At 32.7% G+C, this 23000-nt stretch overlaps 2 protein-coding genes across 3 annotated transcripts; one reads left to right on the forward strand and one right to left on the reverse strand.

Annotated features, from left to right (window-relative positions):
* Nucleotides 1-2588: 2588 nt before the first annotated feature.
* Nucleotides 2589-4149, forward strand: LOC106753822 (peroxidase 55). The gene is made up of 3 exons (XM_014635682.2): nt 2589-2933; nt 3010-3201; nt 3358-4149. Exons 1-3 carry the CDS (start codon nt 2724-2726, stop codon nt 3931-3933), a joined length of 978 nt encoding a protein of 325 aa, XP_014491168.2. The 5' UTR covers nt 2589-2723; the 3' UTR covers nt 3934-4149.
* A 14317-nt stretch (nt 4150-18466) lies between these two features.
* Nucleotides 18467-22461, reverse strand: LOC106753947 (protein NUCLEAR FUSION DEFECTIVE 4). Of its 2 annotated transcripts, none has more exons than XM_014635837.2 (3): nt 21932-22461; nt 19554-20485; nt 18467-19425 (listed from the first exon to the last, which is right to left on the reverse strand). In XM_014635837.2, the coding sequence occupies exons 1-3, from the start codon at nt 22265-22267 to the stop codon at nt 18918-18920; spliced, it is 1776 nt and encodes a 591-aa protein (XP_014491323.1). In that variant the 5' UTR covers nt 22268-22461; the 3' UTR covers nt 18467-18917. The 2 variants fall into 2 exon arrangements, with proteins under 2 accessions (XP_014491323.1, XP_022633349.1); XM_022777628.1 differs by having other exon boundaries at nt 19025-19336.
* Between the last annotated feature and the right edge of the window lie 539 nt (nt 22462-23000).

Below are 23000 nucleotides of genomic sequence, written 5' to 3' on the forward strand. Positions count from 1 at the left end.
GAAGAAGTCTAAAGTTTGAAGACATCTCCAATGAGAACTCGTGAAAAGTGAGACTTGTAATTTTACAAAGGTTTCAAAATTATCATTCAAGTTCTATGAAATATACAAAGGGGGTGTCTCTTCTATTATAGGAGAAGGAGAAGGCTATAGTACAAAGAATCCTTAAGGAGCCTAAAGAATTAAACGAGGAACCTAAGCATTAGGAGCCTATGCTTTGTAACTAACTAGTCAAAGCATTCTCCATCATTATATGAGGAGCCTATGCTTGTAATTAACTAATCAAAGCTTTAAATGAGGAGCCTTCTTTGATCTTGACTCCTTCCAAACCAAAAGTAGACCCATTTAGGCACTAATCACATAATTAAGGCCTTTGTTGTGTGTTTTCCCATAACTTTCTCCATAGAGCCCAAAAGGTCAATCATATTGTCAACTCTGACCTTTGTTGTGTGTTTTCCCATAACTTTCTCCATAGAGCTCCAAATGAGATCATTCTTTTTTGTTGGAAACTAAACTCAAAGAGCTTTTCTTTGACTATAACCATGTATCTTTTAGATCTTTGAGATGGTTGCATACCTTCTCCGACAAGTTGATTGCAACCTATGGCTGCCACCTAAGAAAAAGGCTACGAAGATTTGAAGATCAAAGACAAGCATCGTCTAACGAATAATTTTTCATGAAGCCTATAAATTGAAGATCCATGAAGAGAAAATCAAGAGGATAGTTAAACGCTAGTTAGGAAGTGTATCAACTTGATACAATGATTGTATAGTGAAAACCAGGAATGGGTGAAACTGAACTAGACAATATATTAGGGATATACTGGGATTGTCTAGGGATACCAAGAGTGGTGAAAAATACTACACAACCAAGAGTAGGTGATACTCGGTTCTAGTTAATGTAACGAGTGTTACCAAGACTAACTAGGGAAATCATGAGTGGTGCTAATACTTAACTAGTCAACGTAACAGGTGTTACCAAGAATGACTAGGGACACTAAAAGTGGTGAAGAATACCGAACAATCAAGAGTGGATGAAATTAAGTTTTGGGCAATGTATTAGGTTGTTGCCAGGATTGTCTATGGAAACCAGGAGTAGTGCCAATACTCAAGTTTAACCTTATGGAAAATCTAGTGAAACCCTTTAAAACACGAGAAGTAGCTCAATTGAGTGAACCAGTATAAAACAAGTGTGTGCATATTGCCTTAGCTTTACAAACACCTTACTTATAAATGCTACAATTGCTCACAAAAATGCTACAATTGCTCACAAAAGTCAACTATTGTTAAACGCTTATGTTGTCAAACACCATTTTCTTCAAAAGTTGTTCATCTTGACCTTGTAGTAAATTTGTTAAGTGCTTGAAAAGCCTTGAGTTCTGAACGCTTTGATTTAAACAATGTTATAAATCGAGCGTCTAACAACTTGTATAAATCATTCCGCCATTACGAAAGTTGTTAAGCATGACACGTGAAAAGTTTTCCTTGACACTATTCAACTCCCCTTCTAATATTTTTTTCGCAATTTCAATTATTATATATACAATAAGTTGTTATTTAATTGATATTATTTGATATCAACATCAATACTATATGTTTTTATCATAAGAGTAATAGGATCCAAAATCCTATTTAGACACATAGCATTTCATAGAAAAATACATAGTCTCTATGATACTTACTCTCTATTACTCAAAATATCCAAACTCTTTTAGAGAAATTTTATAAGTGGATTTTTTTTCCTGTGTTTCACTCTTTAGGAACATACATCCAAATTCTCTAATCTCAAATTTCATTACCCACACTCTTCAGGACACATACATCCAAATTCTCCAATCTCAAATTTTATTAGCCATCACGCTTTGCATCCCAATAAAAATACATAATCTCGTTTAGAACAATGCTAGTGTTAATATTATTATAATACAAAAATTGTGATATAGTGTGAATGAGACCTATACTAATAGAGCTAGTAACCCTTGGACGCAAAAGTTATAGCTTCCAAAATTTTATGGTGGATTTTTTGTCCATTGAGCATGAACACTAATAAACTATTATCATTAGCTTTTATTCGTGGATTTTTAGGGTCCCTAATAAAGATTTTTGTAGGAGTGTTCCCAATTTTAGAAAAAAAATAGAGTTCTAAAAATTTGTATGAAAATTAATTACATAAACTCAGTAACATATTAATTTGAAGTTCTGACGCCATTTGATTACCATTAATAATAATAAGACAAAAATATCTAGATATAACAAATATTTACTGGCGATGCGCATTATGGTTTATAAAGCCTACGAAACACATATAAACTAGAAAAGAATGTAATAAATAGTAAAAATGAAAAAATGATATTGAAATGCCATGCGCATTAAGTTTTGTTTTCATTAATGGGAAAAGCAAAAGGCTAGTAGTGGTAAATGGTTTTTATTTTTATTTTTTAAATAGTATAATCGAACCCAGTTACAGCCATCTTAATAAGACCCAATTTGGAAAATTAATTAAAAAATTGTAAGGTTTCACTTGGGCAAGTTAAAATGACCACTACTTGAACAAGACAGCTTCCAGCTATTATACATCACATGTTTGTCTCATTCTTTTGATTATGACTTCCAAATTTTAGTATATCCCACTGTGCCACTTCCTTAACCACACGGAAAAGAAAGAGATATATAAACAGAAGGGTACATACAAATTTGTTGAGAAATTTACGCAGCTAGAAGAAGAAGATGAAGATGAAGATCATCACTAGGATGGTTCTAATGGCTTTCACGATGCTTATATCTAAGGGGGAAGGCCAATTATCAGAGAATTTCTATAACTCGTCTTGTCCAAACGTGGAATCCATCGTGTCCCAAGCAGTTACAAACAAGTTTACTCAGACAATCACAACTGGACAAGCAACCCTGCGTCTCTTTTTCCATGATTGCTTTGTTGAGGTATTTCGTTGTTTGTTTCTTAAGAGCATGCATGATATTGTTCTATATTATTGATGTTGATGAGAATTGAATGCAGGGATGTGATGCCTCTGTGATAATTTCGTCTCCAAATGGGGACGCAGAAAAGGATTACACGGAAAATCTTTCGCTACCAGGAGATGGGTTTGACACTGTGATCAAGGCAAAGCAAGCAGTGGAAGCTTCATGTCCCGGTGTGGTCTCATGCGCAGACATTTTGGCACTAGCCACCAGAGACGTCATAAGCTTGGTAACCATTTTTCAAGTTAAAATAATTACATTTTATTCACTTAATCGTCGTGTGTTGCAAGAATTTGACTTTGTCGATATTGATTACGTCCATTTATAGAAATATATATAAATATATAATAATAGTTTATGAAAAGTTTACACCATGTGATGTCAGCTTGGAGGTCCTTCATTCAAAGTAGAGCTTGGACGAAGAGACGGGTTAATTTCGAAGGCATCTCGCGTAGAAGGAAACCTCCCCAAAGCGAGCTTCAACTTGGACCAACTCAACGCGCTTTTCCAGAAGCACGGTCTCACCCAAACGGATATGATAGCCCTCTCCGGGGCTCACACCGTCGGATTCTCGCACTGCGATCAGTTCGCCAACCGTTTATACTCCTTTTCGTCGTCCAATTCCGTGGACCCAACTCTCGATGCCTCCTACGCTCAGGAACTGATGGCGGGGTGCCCGAGAAACCCCGACCCCACCGTAGCGGTGGCGCTGGACCCGCAAACCCCTGCGGCGTTTGACAACGTCTATTACCAAGACCTGGTGTCGGGGAAAGGGCTACTGAGCTCGGACCAGGTGCTGTTTTCGGACGCCGCGTCGCAGCCCACGGTGGTTCGGTTCGCGAACAACGCTGCGGACTTCAACGAAGCGTTTGTGACGGCCATCAGGAAGCTGGGAAGGGTCGGAGTGAAGACTGGGAAAGATGGGGAGATAAGGAGAGACTGCACGACCTTCAATTCTTGAATGGTGGATTCATTGCTGAATAATAAAAGTTTTCCTGAAGAAATTAAATATGTGTAAACAAGTTTTTCCGTGGTCCTGTTAAATATAAGTGATTCTTTCATTTTCCGATGTTGTTCATTTGGATGGCAATGCATGAATGTATAATTGTAATAAAGATTTATTTTATATTACCGTCAAATATATTTTAATCCACTGATATAATTTCTGAAGGTAAATTATTTATTTGGGATGTATTTATTCAGGTTGTTCTGCTAACATTCTCGGTATCTTAAACTGAAGACAATAAATTCTTTGACTCAAAGTTAATAAATAGGTTAAGTCAAAAAAGTTTTGTCCCATGACACGGGAATAATAATTTATTTTAATTAAAAAAATAATATTTTACAAACCATCTACTTTCCTAATAATAAAATAATATTTGAATTAAAAAATAATAATAATATATAAAAATAGTAACCAAATATGAGAGTTTTTAAACAATATCTATTAATAAAATTTTATCAAATTACAAAAGGAAATTAATCTAATTTTTGGCCTACGTTTTTAGATTGGCCTTTGAATATCTTATCTCTCTTTGATTGATAGATGGGAAATGATTAGGGTAAGTTCCAAAAGGCCAGTAAAATCTTGTGAAGGTAGATATTAGTCCGAAGAGCAGTTCTCCCTCCACCTCTCCAGTCTCGTCTTACACCTCCCATTCTTTTATATTTTAAATTTGAGTCTTGAAAATAATTTGATTTCCAAAAAAAAAGCTGGCATAGGCATTGGGAAAAGTAAATTCTAAACTCTTATTTCCACTGCCGCATTTCACATCCTAAAGACCCTACTACACTCCCTTCTTCTTTCTTCTTTACAAAATTTTAAATCTAAAACCCTTATACTTCTCCCTGTACTTCTGTTTCTCCTAACCAGGTGTCCTCCTCCCTCATTTGTCTCCACCATTTTCACCATTTAATTTCCTTTATCCTCAGCTCGTGTTTTTGGATCTATTATTTTTCCTAGATCTTCTTCATGGATGTGTGAATCATGAATTGCTTGATCTGTGCTCGTACCGTGTATGAATTGTGTATGAAAAGTGTGAACAAATTAACTGGGTATATGAGCTGGGGGTATATGAACTGTGTGTATGGAAATTTGGCGAGATGCAGGGTTAACCGTAAATGGAACTGCGGTTAACGCCTGCCGCATCAGGAAGTGCGGATATGGTGGTGCCGCAGCTGGATCAACGGCTGATAGTAACCGCAGGTCGACCTGCGGTTGGTTTTGGGGGTGGTTGTCCGCATTTCGCACTGCGGCTAAAGGGAACGCAATTCGTCATGCGTTTGGCTTCTGTCCCTTGTTTTGGGTTTAATTTTTTTGTTGATTTTTGGTTACTGCATCTCTCTTCTTCTTCCTCCCACCAACCAGCAAGTATCACCACACCAGATGATCACCATGGATCAACTCAACTCAACTCAAAACAATCAAAGAGAAAACCGTGAACTCAAGGAAATGTTACCGTGAGTGATGGAACCACGAAACAGGGGGTGCATGTTAGGGGGTTTGTAGTATCAGGTTGTTGATAGTTAGGGAGGAGTGTTACTATTTAAGAAATCAGATTTAAAATTTTGCAAAGAAGAAGAAAGAAGAAGGGGGTGTAGGGTCTTTAGGATGTGAAATGCGGTATTGGAAATATGAGTCTTGAATTTGCTTTTCCAATGCCTGTGCCAGCTTTTTTTTGGAAATCAAAATATTTTTCAAGATTTAAATTTGAATATAAAAGAATGGGAGGTGTAGGACGAGACTGATGAGGTGCAGGGAGAACTGCTCTAGTCCGAATAACGCATGTATTTGGTTGTAGATTTGGACTCAAGCTTAGGGTTGGATTTCATGGAGTCAAGTGTTGAACGATTATATTGGTATCATGTTATCCATCTCCAAGGCTGAACTCACTGGTTTTGAGACATCGTCCCCATTAGTTTGTTCAAGTAATATTATTATCCAGCTTTTGCTCTTCAAACCTCTTCACATAGGGTCAGACTAATGCCATAATACAACCCCCTAATCTTAAGTCTCAACAAAATATAAAGGTTGTCACATACTCATCTATCGCCCTAGCACCCTAGTTAAGATCATTATGACTTTGCAGACAACATGTCCTCGTGTTTTCCAACGATTAGTCACCATTAATTTACACATGTAAGCTTTCAAATAGCATGGGTAACCGTTCCCTCTCCCACTTCAAATATTTTGAACGGTTACTTTTATTCACATATTTTTCTTGAACTATTCACCTTCTTCTTTTCATTGTTCCTTCTTTCCAGGTTACTTTTGTTTGTATTTGTATTTTTCCAACCTTATCTTATTATAACTATATTGAAATGGTCAAAATCAATCTTCCTCACACACAGCATAGTTCAATAAATAAATGATTTTGAAAATTTAACTACATCTATTTTAGAGGTCAAAAAATACATACATGTAGTCATATGAAATCCATTTGAGTCTAGTTTACAACACAAAAAAAAATAATTATATCATTTTTGGAGTTCTTTAGAAAAAGTTGAGTATAATAGTCAGTAAGGGCCAAAGCTGCTAGGATGTTGTCATCAACATTTTTTAATCTGTTTTGATAGTTTTGGCTATTGTTTTGTGGCTTCTTAATGCTCTTAAATTTGTTGGATATAATGTTCTTACCTTTTGTTGATGGATAGTGCAGGTACATCTTTGATCTGGGAGGAAATAAACAACCAAGGTTGTTGTCCCTTAGATATCCTTCCGATCTGAGGTCAGATCCTTTCCAAGAAGGAGAGTTTGATGGAGGACCATCTAGAGGAAACATTAAACCTCTAACAAGAATTATGGCTAAGAGGTTGGAAGAAGAAGAATGACATAAAAGGACTCTACTTCTATGGAGGATATATTACTAAGTTTTTTCCTTTATCTTAAGCTTGTAAAAGATGTACTTATATCTTTCTTTTAGGCCTTTATTTGACACAATGACCTTATTTTTAGCCTTGTTTTTTATTCACAATTTGAAGCTAGCATAAATTAGGCTAGTTCTTGATCTTCTTGCTTAAGTCTTAAAGTGGGTTGCTCCTATTTTGGGTTTGCTTAAGCCTTAAGGTATCTTCTAGAAAGATAGAGAAGGCTTCCATTCATGCCCTTGGACAAAGTTCAAGGGAGAAGGCTCCTATGCATTATACTTGGACAATGGAAGATTCAAGAAACTTTTCTAGTTCAATGTAGTTCTCTTAGGTTCAAGTACTTTAGTTCCCTCTTAGAGTCACTCCTTCTCCTATAAAAGGAGTGCTCTACCATTTGTAACAACTTGAAAAATATACTAAAGACAATATGCCAAATTGCATTCTCTCTTCTTCTAGGTTCAATAGGATTGTCTTCTACTGAGACTTCTACTGTGATTGTTCTCTTTGAGAGTTGGGATTGTTCTTAAGGTTTCTAGATAGCTAGGAATGTTCTCTGTTTGGTAAGATTATGAGGGTGTTCACATCTCGTATTGCTATAAGTGATATTGAGTGGGTAAGAGAGTGCATTGAGAGAGGACATATTTGTATTCTTGTATACTCTATCATTATAGTGGATCCCTTCAACTAAGGTTGTTGAAAGAAGACTGGATGTAGGCTTGGCCGAACCAGTATATATTATTGTGTTGATTTTTCTCTCCTTTCTCTTTTATTGTTGATTCATCATTCTTGCTTAATTGATTTCAAGAAAACCAAAGATTTTGCAAAGCCTTTGAAAAAATTATTTTTTAAAGAAAAATCCAATTCATCCCCTCTTTTGGCTGTAGATATAAGGCATCACTTTTTTAACACTAGGCAGCGTATCAGGGGATACCAAGATTGTATGGTGGAAGCCAGGAGTGGGTGAAACTCAACTAGAGAGTGTATCAAGTTGATACTAGGAGCGTCTAGGAATTCCAAGAGTGGTGAAGAATACTACACAACTAGGAGTGGATGAAACTCAACTAGGGATACCAAGAGTGGTCAGAATAGTCAAGTGTAATCTTTTTGAAGATTATAATAGAACCTTCTAAGGATAGAAGAAACTCGACGTAACTTAGTTGGAGTAAACTAGTATAAAAGTATTTGTGCATTTATTAATTTATTCTCTCTCAATGCTTGTCTTACAAAACCTGTAGTTGCACTCTCATTTCTAATACACAAGCTTCCCACTCTAAATATTTTCTATTAAAAAGCAAGTCTTAATTAAAACTCTACAACAAATATCTCTTAACTTTTGAATAATACTTGAAAATAACATATTGCTTAAATTTATTTCACAGTCAAGCCTTTAAACAATCTTCATAAAATCTTTCAATCATGATGAAGGAGCTATATCATACTGATTATGAAAAAGTTTTCCAATAATACTATTCAACCTCCCTTCCAGTGTTTTTCAAGTATTTTAGTTGGTATCAGAGTTAACCTTGTTGGGTTAGTTCTTAACAGGACTCAAGGAGACGATTTTGAGGAATGGAAAACGAAGGCTACTGGTGTCGGAGTCATATTCAATCAAATTAAATGTTGCAATTAAAGTGAGTATATTAGGAAATGACTCTTTGATCGTCTCTCAAGAATCAATTTGATTCAGTCCAAGGATCAAACATGTAGTGGGTGAGAGAGGAAGGGAATGAGAGTTGAACATGAATTGAAATTAAGACAACAATTAACTTGGACTAAATATTGATAAATTTCATATAATTATGGTTAGAAATGAACCTAGGAACAAACTTCGTGCTCTGACTAAGGCAGCGACTGTGTAGCTCTTACACTTGTTAGAGGATGCTGACTTTTTTTTATTAAGGGAAACTTGTAGTGTAGAGATTTAAGATCGACAATGTTGTAATGACACTAAATGTTAAGTGTAAAAGGACAAGAGAATATAATGTAATGGAGGTCTATTAGGTTTCGTTATAGGTCAGTGAACTGAAAGAACAAGATAATAAATAAGAGAGGTTGAGAGAGAGATCTGTTTGTCATTTTAATAAATGATTATACTTTCAGAAAATAGAGACCGAGAGGGAACATTGTCTCTTGAATACCCTCAATATTATTAAAGATAATTTCTTTTATAATCAGCGTTAGTCATAAAATTTCTGTATTGTCATTTCTTGCAACATTGTCAATGTCATTTCTTAGTCATAAAATAAACTTTTTGTACTAATTAAAATACTAAATTGAAACAATAAAAAAATTATAAAGGATCCAAAATTATCTATTAACAGTGCAGTTGTTCTTGCAGCTGCTAGTGTGCGCTGGATAATGGCTTCTAAGGAGGACATCACAAAAATTGTTAAACCACTCTTGTTTGTGCTGTTATCATCATCTGCCTCTAAGATATGTGGTATGCAACATTCCTTTGAATCGTTTGTTAGTTTATTTATCTTGTCTTGCTTCAGTTCTTCTACATGGTCAATTACTTTCATTTATTTGTTATTGGATATACTTTTATAAATTATACATGAATCCTTCTTTTGAGAACCTTGTGTAATGTCTACAATTTGATTATAGGTTGTGTTTTATTCTTTACTCCTTATTACATTATTACTTATTGATTTTTTACTAGATAATGTTTCTACTCTCCCCTTAATTATAATTTTTATTCCTTATCATCCTTGTGGCTAATGAAACTTTTAAATGAGTTTAGTAAGAAGCATATTAGTGTTATTAATTAGCTTCTGAAAGGAGAAAAAACATGTCTATATTTATGTTATCATTTAAATTAGTTTTAGAAAGGATATGCAAATTTCAGACATCTAAATAAGAATTCTCGGTTTCTAAAATGGATGTAATGTTTGATTGGTTATTCGTTCATTTAAATTTTCAAAGTACAGACTCAGTGATTTCTTTACATAATGCAATGACAGATAGCTTTGTAGCTTCAAGGTGTTAGAATTTTGCAAGATTTTTGTTTTTTATGCTGATCCTTGAGAGGTGATGATGTTTGATCTTGTTGAATAATAATTTTTTTTATATAAAATGCTTATTAGGAGATATGGGGTACATAAAACACATAATTGGATAAGGCAAGAAAACATTATTTCTCAATTTCTTTTATAATTAACTTCAACACTAATTATTGGCTATTCTTTGACTTATGTAGGTATTGTACAATATTCAAGTGTTTGTTAAAGCTATGCTATCTCTTTTTCTCCACACTATCAAGATTTTTTTATATGCTCTTCACATTCTTATAAGATAAAGGTACTATAATCAACTCGACTTCTTTTATTTTAAATATTAGTAACTTATAGAAACTTGACTATAATTTAGTATTGTATAGATAGGTTAATGTAATATTTGGATTGAATATATAGTTTTATGTATAAATAATGTATTAAATATTATTGGACAAGTTAATGTATGAAATAAATTCTATTTTGTTTGTTCAATTGAACTTATTGGTTTCCAAGTAAATTGATTGTAAATTGAATAAATGAGATGATAAAACAGGAGGATGGATTATAAAGTTATAGTATGCTCAACTTATTATGATGTATTTTTCTGCTCTGTCAGAAAAAAACACATATATATAATGATTGCTAGAATATGAAAATATACTTTAGTGATATTTACTATGGTTAATCTACAAAGTTCTTATTAATAGAAAGAATGCCAACAAATTAATTGATAATTTATATTGATTAATTTGAAAATTGACGATAACAACTAATTGAACAATAATACTTAGATAACCAATTATGAATCCTTTTTTGAAAAAAATAATAGAATCAACCTATTTTCTTTATTAATGTTTTTATCTCCTTTATATTTGTGCAATTTTACTTATTTCTTTCTTTTATTATTTTATTATTTAATATTTTTATTTTATCTTTTTCTTCTTGTGTTATTTTTATTGTATTTGACTATTCCTTTTAGTGTATAGATTTTATAAGAACTAACCTAATAGGAATCAATTTCGTGTTAGTTGGAAAACAATTTACAGTTGACTTTACCTTTTTTATTTTGTTGGCTATTATCTTTAATAATACTAATGTTGTTATAGATAAATAATATTAATTTGATACTACCAATGATTGCATTATCACATCTTAAAGTCTTCATTGTATTTATGGTTTGATTATCATCAATCTCCTATCAAAGGTAATGGAAGGATCTACTTGATGTTATATTATTTGTTCTTACAGTCATTATATGTATAATGTCTATCATACACAACTTCTTCATGTTTTAAGTTGTTATTTAAGTGCTTAATAAAAATTATAAGGGGCTGGATTTTGCTCTAATAGTGATGAAGTAATTGTCATTTTCAAAATTCTATATAAAAGAACTTAGATGAAGAAAACACAAATCTTATACAATCTTTGTAATACTTTACTGTGTGAAGCAAACCACTGAACTAAATTTTGTCTTTTAAAGTTTTATGTTACTTGATTTTAGGATTCTAATATTAGGGAGAGATTAATACATGATAATCAAGAACAATTTCTGTCTCCTAATCATCCATTCGATTAGTAGAATGTCTTAAGGGTTATCTTAAGAAAGAAATTGATGTAGCCCACAAATTTAGGTTAACCAATAAAAAAAAAAGTGTTAATTCTATTTATCCATTAGAAAATCTTGTCTAATTGTAAAAAAATAATTATATTCCTCTATTCAACTTCTTTTCTAGCTGTAGTTGTTCCAAACGTATGCACACTAAATTATTTTATTAAATTTAACATGAATAGGTGATTTATTGTTCACATAAATGTTGTTTATTATACATTGTATTGTAAATTTAAAATATTATCAAATTAAAAATCATAATTTATTTAAATATTTAGATATTTAAAATATCTGTGACCAAAACTAAATTGTTTATTTAGATTTAGAAGACAATATAAATTTATCTAATAAATATATAAAAGATTACATTTAAATATAATTATCATTTTCATCTTCCTCTCTCCCCTTACCATGGCTCCGTCGTTGATTCTTTATACAGCCTCGTGCTGGCACGGTGCATAATTTTGTATACCCCACGTGTTAGCCATGGTTTATAAATTTTTATGTCCCTTCGAGAGTTTCTCTCTACACCACCACAGGCTTCTTCTTCTACCATGCCATTCCACAATTGCCCTTCAGTAAAAAAAGTTAAAAAGAATAAAAAGACCGAAATAGAAGACTATCTATCTTCATTTTTGTTGACGCTTTCTAATTATTTTTCATAAGAAAATAATTTTTATTATTTAAAAGTACATATAAAATATTATTAAATCAATTAAAAATAAAATAATTATAAAGTTTAAATAAATAAATATACAAAAAAATTTAATTAATAATCTAAAAATAAATAACCAACCCCACAGCACACAATAAATGTCATAAAACAAATAAATATACATTCAAATCAGTAAACTGAAACACTAAAACGAAGAGGATTTAAAGACCAAACGAAGGAGAAGCAAGTTCAAAAATGGAAGCACAATAAACTGAAATTGATCCTTTGAAGTTGAAGAAGAGATGAAGAGAGGCAAGAGAAAGAGAGGAGTGTGGAGGTATAAGTAAAATCATTTTTACTAAAGGTAATTTAGTAAAATAGAAAAATTTAAACAGGAGGGATGTAGGGAGAAACCCTCTGTCCCTCGTGCGTGGTATGCCATGGTGCTGGGTGATATGATATCAACAGTGAGCTCACCAATAACCTCCAAATTTCATTGTGATGGCAAATATATTCTTTTAATATATATATATATATATATATATATATATATATATATATGAAATAATAAATTAATTAAATAAGTAGAAATAATTTTCACATTTAAAAACAAATCACATTTTATTCTCTTCTTCAACTTCAATTTTAGTTTTTATTTTAACAGCGTTAACTTTAGGTTTCTTTGCCTTTGAATAACTTTCTTTATTTTTATCACTTTGGTTGAAATTTCCTTCATTTTCGTACATCTTTTGTTTTGAAAACAGGTACACATATTCACTTTTTTTTTTCCTTTTCTTATAGTTTTGTTTTCGAATAAAATTTTGATATTTATTTTTATTATATTTTGCATTAGATTTTGAAATTTGGTTTGTAAAAGTATTAACCTCATTTCGAAAAATACAGTGAAAAGTTTTAATAATAATCAGATTTTGAAATCCAATTTAGAAAAACACTAGATTCTCAAATTAAATTGAGAGGTTTATTGAATTTTGAAATTAAATTAATTAACTCAATAGATTTGGAAACTCGTCAAATTTTAAAATCTGATTTAAAAATTCATATGATTTTGAAATTTGATTAAGAAACTTACTAAATTTCAAAATCCAATTTAATAAACCCACCCAATTTTGAAATTAGGTTTAGTAATCTTATGAATGTTGAAATACAATCTTGGAAACACATGGATTTCTAAATCCAACTTTGAATATTCACCAAATTTTAAAATTCAGTTACACTTTTCTATTGAATTTTGAAATATGGTATTGTTTTTATTAAGTTTTTTTTTAATTTTTTTAATTTATTTTGCTTCCTTTGTTTACAATTTGTAACTTTTTAAAAATCTATTTAGAATGTTTTGTTTTATGAGTTTGTTGATCTCTAATTATTATTATTGAACAAGTGGGATATTCTATATTGATGTGATATTGTAGGTAGTTACATTCTAAAATGAAATATTGTCTTTTATGTTTTATGGAATCACTAGTAAATTTTAGCTTCATGTCAGATTTCTCTTCTTTTATAAATGAAATGTGTGAGAGATTACACAAATAACTTTACAACTGATCAGATTTTTTTCCACATGTTGTCAGTTAATTTAGTAGATTCGAGAAATTGCTTTTGATCGTAGTTTTATTGTTCTCATTATAAAGTCTGATAAAATTAATGGTCAACCAAGAAAAAGACGTATGTATTCTTAGGACGTGGAAGGAGTGGGCACGTAATCTAGTGTGACGATCATCTCACCAGTAGTAACATGGAAAGTGTTTGACTCTTTATGTCATCTATCAACAAATGTCAATATCAATTCATTATTAGCTAATCGTACGAAATATTGCATAAAGGCATAGAATTCAATACATAATTTTGAAGAACAAGATAACATGCTCCAAATTTATTTATTTATTTCCATGAGACCAACTTTATCTCCTCTAGATACTACAAATAAAAATTGAATATAAAATTTAAATAAGTCGTCAACCATAAAATAAGAAAAAACATTACTAACTCAACTTTCCCACAATTCATATGCAACGTGATCAACATAGTTTGTCAGCAAAGAATTATCGTGTGGACCTCCGGGATATTTAACCATTAAATGTTCTTCGTGAACAACATCCTCGTGTTGCTTAATAACATCCTCCTAAACATCAAGATCAACTAATGTTGCATCTTCACCACCATGACCCCTTTAACAAGCATATGTCGTAGGTCTTCTTCTAGCTTCACCCTCTATAGAACTCTCAGTCCAGTATATAGAGGCACCTCATGTCCTTTTCATTTCTATAAAAAACAAATTCAAACAAAGATTAAAACCAATAAATCTAATAAATCATGTTGATCTTTCATTGCAACACCCTTCTCACGTCGACACCCTTCTCACGTCGGCATCAACTACGATCATCTCACATAAACACTAAACCGGGATTTAGGACAATGGAGGTTGAGGACAACCTAGGGAATTCAAAGTTGGGGAATAGGACAATCTAGGGAATTCAAAGTTGAGGAATTCAAAGTTAGGACAATAGAGGTGAAAGAGGAGCAAAATATGAAAAAGCAAGGAATGTGTGCATTAATAGAGGTGAAGGAATCAGACAAATCATAGAGAAAATGAAATGGGGAGGGAAAAGAGAAATTTTGACCTTATTTCATTGAAGAACATACCAACGGACGATGATCCGTCAGTAAGTTAAAACATGAATATCTTACCAACAAAATGTTCTATCAGTAAATACAAAACATGCTTTTGACAATTAATCCGTTGATAACTATCATTTATCGAAGGACCATGGTCCGTTGATAAATATTCATCGATAATACGCAAATTTTCTTGTAGTGATTTAAAGACAATAAATAAAAAAAAAACACAAAATAAATAAAATTAAAAAGGATAGTAACAAAACCATAAGCTTTTAATTTAAAAATAAATTATATATATATATATATATATATGTGTGTGTGTGTGTGTGTGTGTGTGTGTGTGACTAATTGTCTTAAATGTTCATCCTCATCAGATGATATGAATGGTTAGGTTTACTTTTCTCCCTTAGGTATCTCATCTTTCGAACCAGATGCTTTTATAAAGCTTTAAATGTTAGTGCTTGTAAGAAGATAATATTTAGCTTTAATCTTATGTTGATCAATATTGTTTTATTTTGTGATGTTTTTTCAAATGTAATTGCTAATATATTGACTATCCATCATTAGATGATTTTGAACCTTATAGAATGATAAATATGATTTTAAAACAAGAAGGTTGACCATGTATATACACAACCCATTTTGAAAAGAGGTTTTCATTCTTCACAATGTCACACATGTCTTGTGATCATTCATTGCTTTAAATAAAATTTTAATTTTTGAAAAGAAATACTTTTAAGATCAGGGTCATTTCCTCAAGTTTTGTTAGGAACTAACTTCTGAGGTAGGTTCAGATACCAATTGAAGTAAGAGTATGTTTAGACGATGACATTGCAAAAGACTTTATAAAACCTTTAAGGAAAAATCAATAAAGTGCAATTTTTATACTAGTTCACTCAATCTGAACTACGTTCAATTCTCTCTTAAGAACTCTTAAGGGGTTCCAATCGTATCAAACATTACATGAGTTTAACCTTTTCCTGGTTGCAAGTATTCTTACACCATTCCTAGTTCCCTAGTCAACATGACTAGTCCGAGTTTAGCCTCTCTAGGATCTATCCCTAAAAAACATGTCTAGTTGAGTATTCTTACACCACTCTTGGTCCCCTAGTCAACAAGGCTAGTCCAATTTTAGCCTCTCCAAGATCTATCCCTAGACAACACGTCTAGATCAAGTTTACCCACTCTTGGTTGAGTATTATCCATCACTCTTGACTCCCAAGTATTCTAACCACTCCTAAGTTACAAGTGTATGACTCCCAAGTATTCTAACAACTCCTAGTTTAACAAAGCACTTGAATTTTGTTGGCTCTCTAGCCTTTCTCTCTTCTCTTCTTTGAGCATTTGCATTAGACACTATGGGCATGAAGACAAACTTTAGAGTAGATATTCAAGTAGGGCTTTTTTCTCTTCTTATTTCTTCTTTTCTCTTTTGTCCTTTCTCTTCCTTTCATTCTAGAAGCATCAAATGTTGTAGGCTTAAAGGTATAGTAGAAGACTTGATGTGATGATAACTTTTTCTTCATATTTTATCTTGTTTGAGCTTGCTTTCATCATATCTATTGGGTTGAAGAGTATAAGACGTTGTTGTTAGAAAAATCATGAAGTATAGAAGTTTGGTGATGCCCAAATTAAGTCTCAAGTGCTCACATTGTAAGAAGACCTTCATGAAGACTTGTTTGATGTGTTAAAGCTTTTGTGATGAGTAGTTTTATGTATAAGGCTTTATATGTTGTTGATTCCATGTAAGTTATGCTTTAAAATTTGTTTTGGAGTAAAAAAACTCTACAATAATCGATTAGTTACTTAAGATAATCAATTATCACAGAGAGGTTTTTAACGATGATAAATGGTGATCTTTCTTGAGCATACTCTCTCTTTTTCTTTTCATCTTTTTTTTCTTATATTTTTCACCTATTCTATTTTTCTCCTTTAACCAACTAACCCTTTTCTTCAGTTGATTTTCTTTATATAGGCTCTCTTAAAAGATGACCGTTAGATGATGAGATAATTTCAACAGAGCAGGTAGCCTTTAGGAGAGAGGTCAGATTTTAGTCTTTTCTTCAAAGGTATAGTGCTTCATTAGAGTTTAGATTGAAGAGTAACTTGTACGGTTTTCCAGAGTAGAAATCTTCAAGAGAATTATTTCCAGAATGTTTTTCTCTTCTTTCAACGTCTTTATGCAACATGTGCATATGTTCTGATGAACCCTTTAGGTATTCATGTTTTACACATATAACAAGGACATATAATACAAGCAAAAAAAATACTTTATAGCACATGCATTAAATGACATTAAATATTTTTAACCGACGTTAATTTATATTGCTTTGTTCAAAATATCTTGTCATATGTCTCATTAGTAATTAATGCATCGTTCAGGTATAATGTTTAAGAAATGTTAGACGATTGACAATAGACGATGTAAAGCATTAGACTCTTATGAAAAGCTATTTGAGATGTAGATCTTAGCACTTTTTACATTAGACAATATTTTTCACAAGACTCTTTCACTTATAACACTATTTTTAGATTTCTCAAGAATAGATGTTCAATTAGAAAGTTGAGAACATATCTTTTTTTTTTTTTTTGCACATATCCCTTACATGGTACCTTTATAAAATTGTTTTTCTTTTTAACATTTCATTAATAAAAATCCTTAACCATATTGACAAAAGGTTCATGTATGTTTTTCTTATTGGTCAGATGTTTTCGCAAACATGTTTGATGATATAGAATTCAGGAAAACATTGTTTTATATGTTCTTATTTTGAAAAGACTTTGTATTATCACTTATAATTTGTCTAGCTTTTTGTATAAAACCTTAGATTTTCATTTTCATTGAACAAACACTTAGACTCATCAACTCAAGTACATGTTTTACTTTCTGAATAGATATTTCGTTTAATGTTTATTGTTAAACTTCAAAATATGGGTTTCTTAAACGATCTATTCTCTAGATAATTTTGTCTTAACATCCTTAACTGAATTTCAAAATTTGATACACTCCTTAATCAGATTTTAAAATTTAGCACACTCCTTAATCAAATTCCAAAATTCAATACATTCATTAATCAAATTTTGAAATTTAATATTTTTACCTCTCAATTCTAAATTTCCAAATTCGTAACTCTAAATCTCAAATCTATTTTCTAACTATGTTCAACTATGGATTTCAAAATCTGATTTAACAAAACATTTACAAATTTCTATTAATGAACAGTTTTCCCAATTATACGAGGAAATATTAAATTAATGAAAAACATATAAAAATAAAAGATCAAGATAAGTTATCATATAAAGATTAAGTTCCAAATATAAATGAATGGAAGTTAACTAATACTAATATTGATAACCACACCAATTTCATAAGCTTGTACTCAAATCTATACGAGTGAATGGTGCTCATATGGTGCTCATATGGGACATAAGTGATTTGAGATTAATAATGTGATACAATCTTGTGAATGAGATAGCATATACCATTTTGTGTAACTTCTTAATTAATGAGTCAGCTTTATTAAGTAATACACTGTTTGAAAGAGATTAAAAAATTGAATCTTATTTGATATTTGTTTGGATGTTCTAAGGGGATTATCATTTTCAAACAAATTTGCACCCGTGATTTGCCGTGTCAGATGCAGCTATAGTCTAGTTGTCAGAAGTGAAATAAGATTATGATTCTAAGAGCAACTTTCTTCTGGGAGAGTTAGATGCTGCAATTAAAAAATTGTCAAAAATTAAAGAAGTCTTCTATTGAGCTTCTGGAGGTATATGATAATTTTTTTAATAAAATACAGCATATAATCTTAGCAGTTAGCACTACCACAAATGAGAACACATTTCTTGTTTCCGTAGTAACAAAATAAGTGGAACAAGAGTAGAAACTGATCAGTTTGAAATTTTAATGCCAATCAAACTTTTACTTGAAAAAGGAAAGAATATTATAACACAACAAAAATGGAACAGAATGCACAAAGCCAAGTGGTAGAAGCAATCGGACAACACACTTAGTTTTTTTCTCCCTTGTTTTTGGTAAAACTATCCCTTCTTTGGCTTTCCACACCAGAGACAGCTTCAAATCAATGATTGCTTCAGCTTCTTTTCAATCTTTCTTGAAGTAAAATCGGCAACAGTAACTTCAAAAGTATAGGACACCAAAATACACAGTCCAAACTCTCTCATAATCGAAGTCTACTAGAAGAAGTTTTTCCATATAGGTTGGCATAAACAATCCTTGTTCTTAACACTAGAACCGTGCATAGCCCTGCTGCAACTACGCACAATCCTGCCATGATCATGGAAGTTAGGAAAAAGCATACACTTCCTTCACACTTGAGAGACTCAGCAGCAACATTTGGCAAATGCAACAACAGTGATCCCATACTTTGGGGGTGTTGTTTCTCTGCTTCAGAATCGTAGATGGTGCTGGCAATGAGACTAGAGAAGACCAGTGTTCCTGTAGGGTTTGCCAGAGTGATGAAATTGTACAGTGCACCAAAGTTTCTCAGACCAAACAACTCTGAGGCAGTGGCTGGAACAATTGCCCAATGAGCCCCGTAACCAAGTCCAACCAGTAACGTGCCAACATGCATTGCCCCTGGCCATCCCATACCAATGAAAAGATGTCCAACAGTCATAATGAGTTGAAATACAGCCAATGCAATTGGTCTTGGATATGCATAATCTCTGCCCAAGTAAAAACATCATGGAATTTGAAATTGAATGAGATGTAAAGGAGACACATCTAACAAATTTAAAGTGATTTCTAAGCTGAATTAAACAATCAATGAGTGTAAAACCTGTTCTTTTTTTACCTCACAACAAGCTCAGATATGTAACCTCCTCCAACACGGCCAAGGAAGTTCCAAATACTGACCATGGAGACAAATATATGTGCATTGTCATATCCTAGAGATTGGCTCATCTGACCCAGATTGTCAATTACAGTCAACCCGGATCCAGAACCCATGATCATGGAAATGAAAAGAAGCCAAAAGTCTGCTTTGATTAATGCTTGTGTCAAGGTGAAATCTTCCCCTCTGTGTGGTCCCCTCCTCCTCTTCACCCTCACTGCTCCTTCTGCAGCTGCTTGGAGCAGTCTTTGTTGTAAGTGTGCTATACGTTTTTGCCTCTCTGATGCAGGGAGCATGTCCACTTCCTTAGGCTTCTCATCTTCCAACTCACTCAATATTACTTCATCAGAATCCAACTGAGACTTCCCTGGTTCTTTATTATGTGGTTCTGGAAGAAGGAACTCTTCTTCTGGATTTCTTGGCTCAGGGCCAAAACTCAACATAATGGGAATAACAATTGGGATAACAAGGATCAGCAAGAGAATAATTGTGAATACAGATACTACAGTTTCACTCACTGGAACTAGATCTTGGACAACCATAACTCCCAACAAATAAACAGCCAATAGGAGGCACACACCATACACAAATGTGAAGCATTTTCCATCTGTTGGCCTGACTTGTTTGTGACCCCCAACAGGCCGAACAAGGAACATAAGACCTATTCCTACCAATGCAGGACCAACAGCAACCATAAATATTAATGATGCGTGATCAGGGGCATGGAACAATACATATATCTGTGTCAAGATTGCACCACTCAACCCTGCGAAGCCCTTTAGGATTCCCACCACAGGACCCCGGCTTTTGGGGAAATTTTGTACACAAGACACCAGAGAAACTGTGTTAAAGTAGGTTTCACCATTTGTTCCCACAAAGATAAGAACACACATCTGCATGACAATAACCATTCATCACTTAACTTGGTATTATGGCCAAGAAATATCATTGAAAGACATCTCGTGAAGAAATAAAGGTGCTATGCTGATTTCTAATGATTGATTATATTGTTATGAAATGCATATTTTCATCATAAAACGTTAACAGAGTGATGATATTTTTATTAAATAATGCTCATGAAACATCAAACTACTACACATCAATAGTACGGATAAGCCCATCTCCATACTTCCTTCTAGTTAAGGTCATTACTACGGTCCAAACTCTATTGGTAAAACAACTTTTCAATCTCAAGTAGCATCTTGCAGGTTTGATACATATAAAAAAATTATAATGAGAAATCTAGCACAGCAAGGAACTATGTCTGTCGTTACTAAAGATTAATGCGTATACATTTCCCAATAGCAGCACACCAGAGAACAGAACAAAACAAAAGGAAGAATAGAATAAATAACCAAAGGGAGATCAATTATTTAAGTTGTCTCTTTGTACTAATTGTTAGAAAATTTGGCCAAGTTTTGGCATCACGTCACATGTTCGTTCATATGGGAGACAGCTAACAGCAAAATTGAGCACAGTGAAGTTTTATTAATTAGGTGTTTAGTATCGTGCAAAACCATTAATTAAGTTCCACATATTTCACACTTCGTTTCATAATTTTTAAAGCTGACGGTGACTCATCATCACGCTGGTATACTGATGTTCATGGAAAAAATAAAAACAGAAAAAGAAGAAATAAAAACAAAAGCTGTTGAGAAAGAGAAAATTCCCCAAATCAATATTGAGCGTTGAGAAGGCATAAATGGAATATTCAATCATAAAAGGATGAGTTTCTAAAGTACAAAGGTGTTCAATTCTGCCAACAACCGCGTCCTCTCACATTTCAAGTTCAACAAACAATCAAACAGCCATTTATTGCGACCACATGTTAAAATTAAACCCTTTCAAAACAGAATGCCCAGAATAAGAGGAATCAAGACGAACTTCGTACAATGATCCACGAAACCCACTTCACCCAATAAGATATAAAAAAAAATGTTACTATGTTGATTCTGGTTAACAGGAAACCCGGGATCAACGAATCAAAGGAAGTGATGGGTAGAAGAAACGCGAACAGAATCAAACGTTAAAGTCAGAAATACAAATTGTTATGTTCATGTCTCACGGTAAATTTAAAGTTGTACAAAACAGCAATAATCGGATTCAGGAAAATCCAAAACATTACATGTATGTGGGGCTATCCACTAACACACAATCGAGTAACTTCAAATCCAATTTAAGAGAACAAAATCACAGAGAAAAAGACAATATGTCAAAATTGATAGTAACAATACAACACCCTCCCCCAAATGAAAAAATCTGATCACCATCATATTATAAAATGGGAAAGTTGTAAAATCCAAACAAGGAAGAAGAACAAAAAGAACAGAGAAACTCACAGCCCACAAAGGCAAAACTGGAACTTGAGCAGTTACAATCAACCAGACCCAGCCATAACCGATGAGATTCAAAGCAGCACCCACAAGAAGAGCACCCCAGATAGGTAACAACTCGCAGAGCAGCCCCGTCACGAAGCCGACGGCGTCGCCGAGGTCCTTGGCGACACCCAACATGGCGAGCTGCTTCTGGTTGTAACCGAGGGAGCTCTTGATTACCGGCGATATGCTCCCGAAGAGGTAGCCGATACCCGCCCATGACTGCAACCACATTGCGGCGACGAACACAAGCCACCGGCTCTTATAGAACGAGGACAGCTTCTCCTGTAAGACCCCCATCGCAGATCATTCACCAATCAAAGACCTTTTTTTTTTTTTTTCTTTTTCTTCTTCTTATTGTTCCTCGTGCTGGTGTTTTGGTTATGTGATCGTGGGAAGAGGAGGATCCTGATACGGTGGAAGAGAAATAGATAAAGCAGAGGCAGAGGAAAGAGAAAGAGGGACACACAGAGCGATGAAATTGGAAAGTGGACCAATATGATGAGCTGGCACGCGCGTCATTCTTTTATATTTGTTTACTCTCTAACCATGATTTTTTACTCCCAATATACCCAATCTTTTAAAGAAAAATATTTAAGTAAAAAAACAAAATTCATCTATATGTAGTAATATGATACATAAATTTTATAATGTAATAAATAAGTTATATATATATATATATATATATATATATATATATATATATATATGTTCTTTTAGAAAAAACACCGACCAAATATCTACACAGATACACCTTGGAAAATCAAATCCGAGTGTTCATTTGTGTTCTAGCAAATGGCGACACGGGAAAATCGATCCAAATTCGACTATGCGGAACTGGACTTTTTATCTGATTTATTTTTTTTTCTTTCCTTTGTTTTACATTTAAGTATAAATAAAAAATAAATTTTAAAAAGTAGTATGATAGTTTTAATTAATAATTATATATTAGCTAAAAAATTATAATAACTATTATTATTTTAATAGTAACTAAGTGGTTATAATTAATAATTAAAAATATTTAATATGAAAT

The sequence above is a fragment of the Vigna radiata genome, unplaced genomic scaffold (assembly GCF_000741045.1).
Source record: "Vigna radiata var. radiata cultivar VC1973A unplaced genomic scaffold, Vradiata_ver6 scaffold_7, whole genome shotgun sequence".
NCBI lineage: Eukaryota > Viridiplantae > Streptophyta > Magnoliopsida > Fabales > Fabaceae > Vigna > Vigna radiata.

Coding starts and splice junctions, on each gene's coding strand:
- LOC106753822 (XM_014635682.2), top strand. CDS start 2,724: ATGAAGATGAAGATCATCACTAGGATGGTTCTAATGGCTTTCACGATG. Junction 2,934..3,009: donor TCCATGATTGCTTTGTTGAG/GTATTTCGTTGT, acceptor AATTGAATGCAG/GGATGTGATGCCTCTGTGAT. Junction 3,202..3,357: donor CCAGAGACGTCATAAGCTTG/GTAACCATTTTT, acceptor ATGTGATGTCAG/CTTGGAGGTCCTTCATTCAA.
- LOC106753947 (XM_014635837.2), bottom strand. CDS start 22,267: ATGGGGGTCTTACAGGAGAAGCTGTCCTCGTTCTATAAGAGCCGGTGG. Junction 20,486..21,931: donor CAGTTTTGCCTTTGTGGGCT/GTGAGTTTCTCT, acceptor ATTGTCATGCAG/ATGTGTGTTCTTATCTTTGT. Junction 19,426..19,553: donor ATATCTGAGCTTGTTGTGAG/GTAAAAAAAGAA, acceptor TTACTTGGGCAG/AGATTATGCATATCCAAGAC.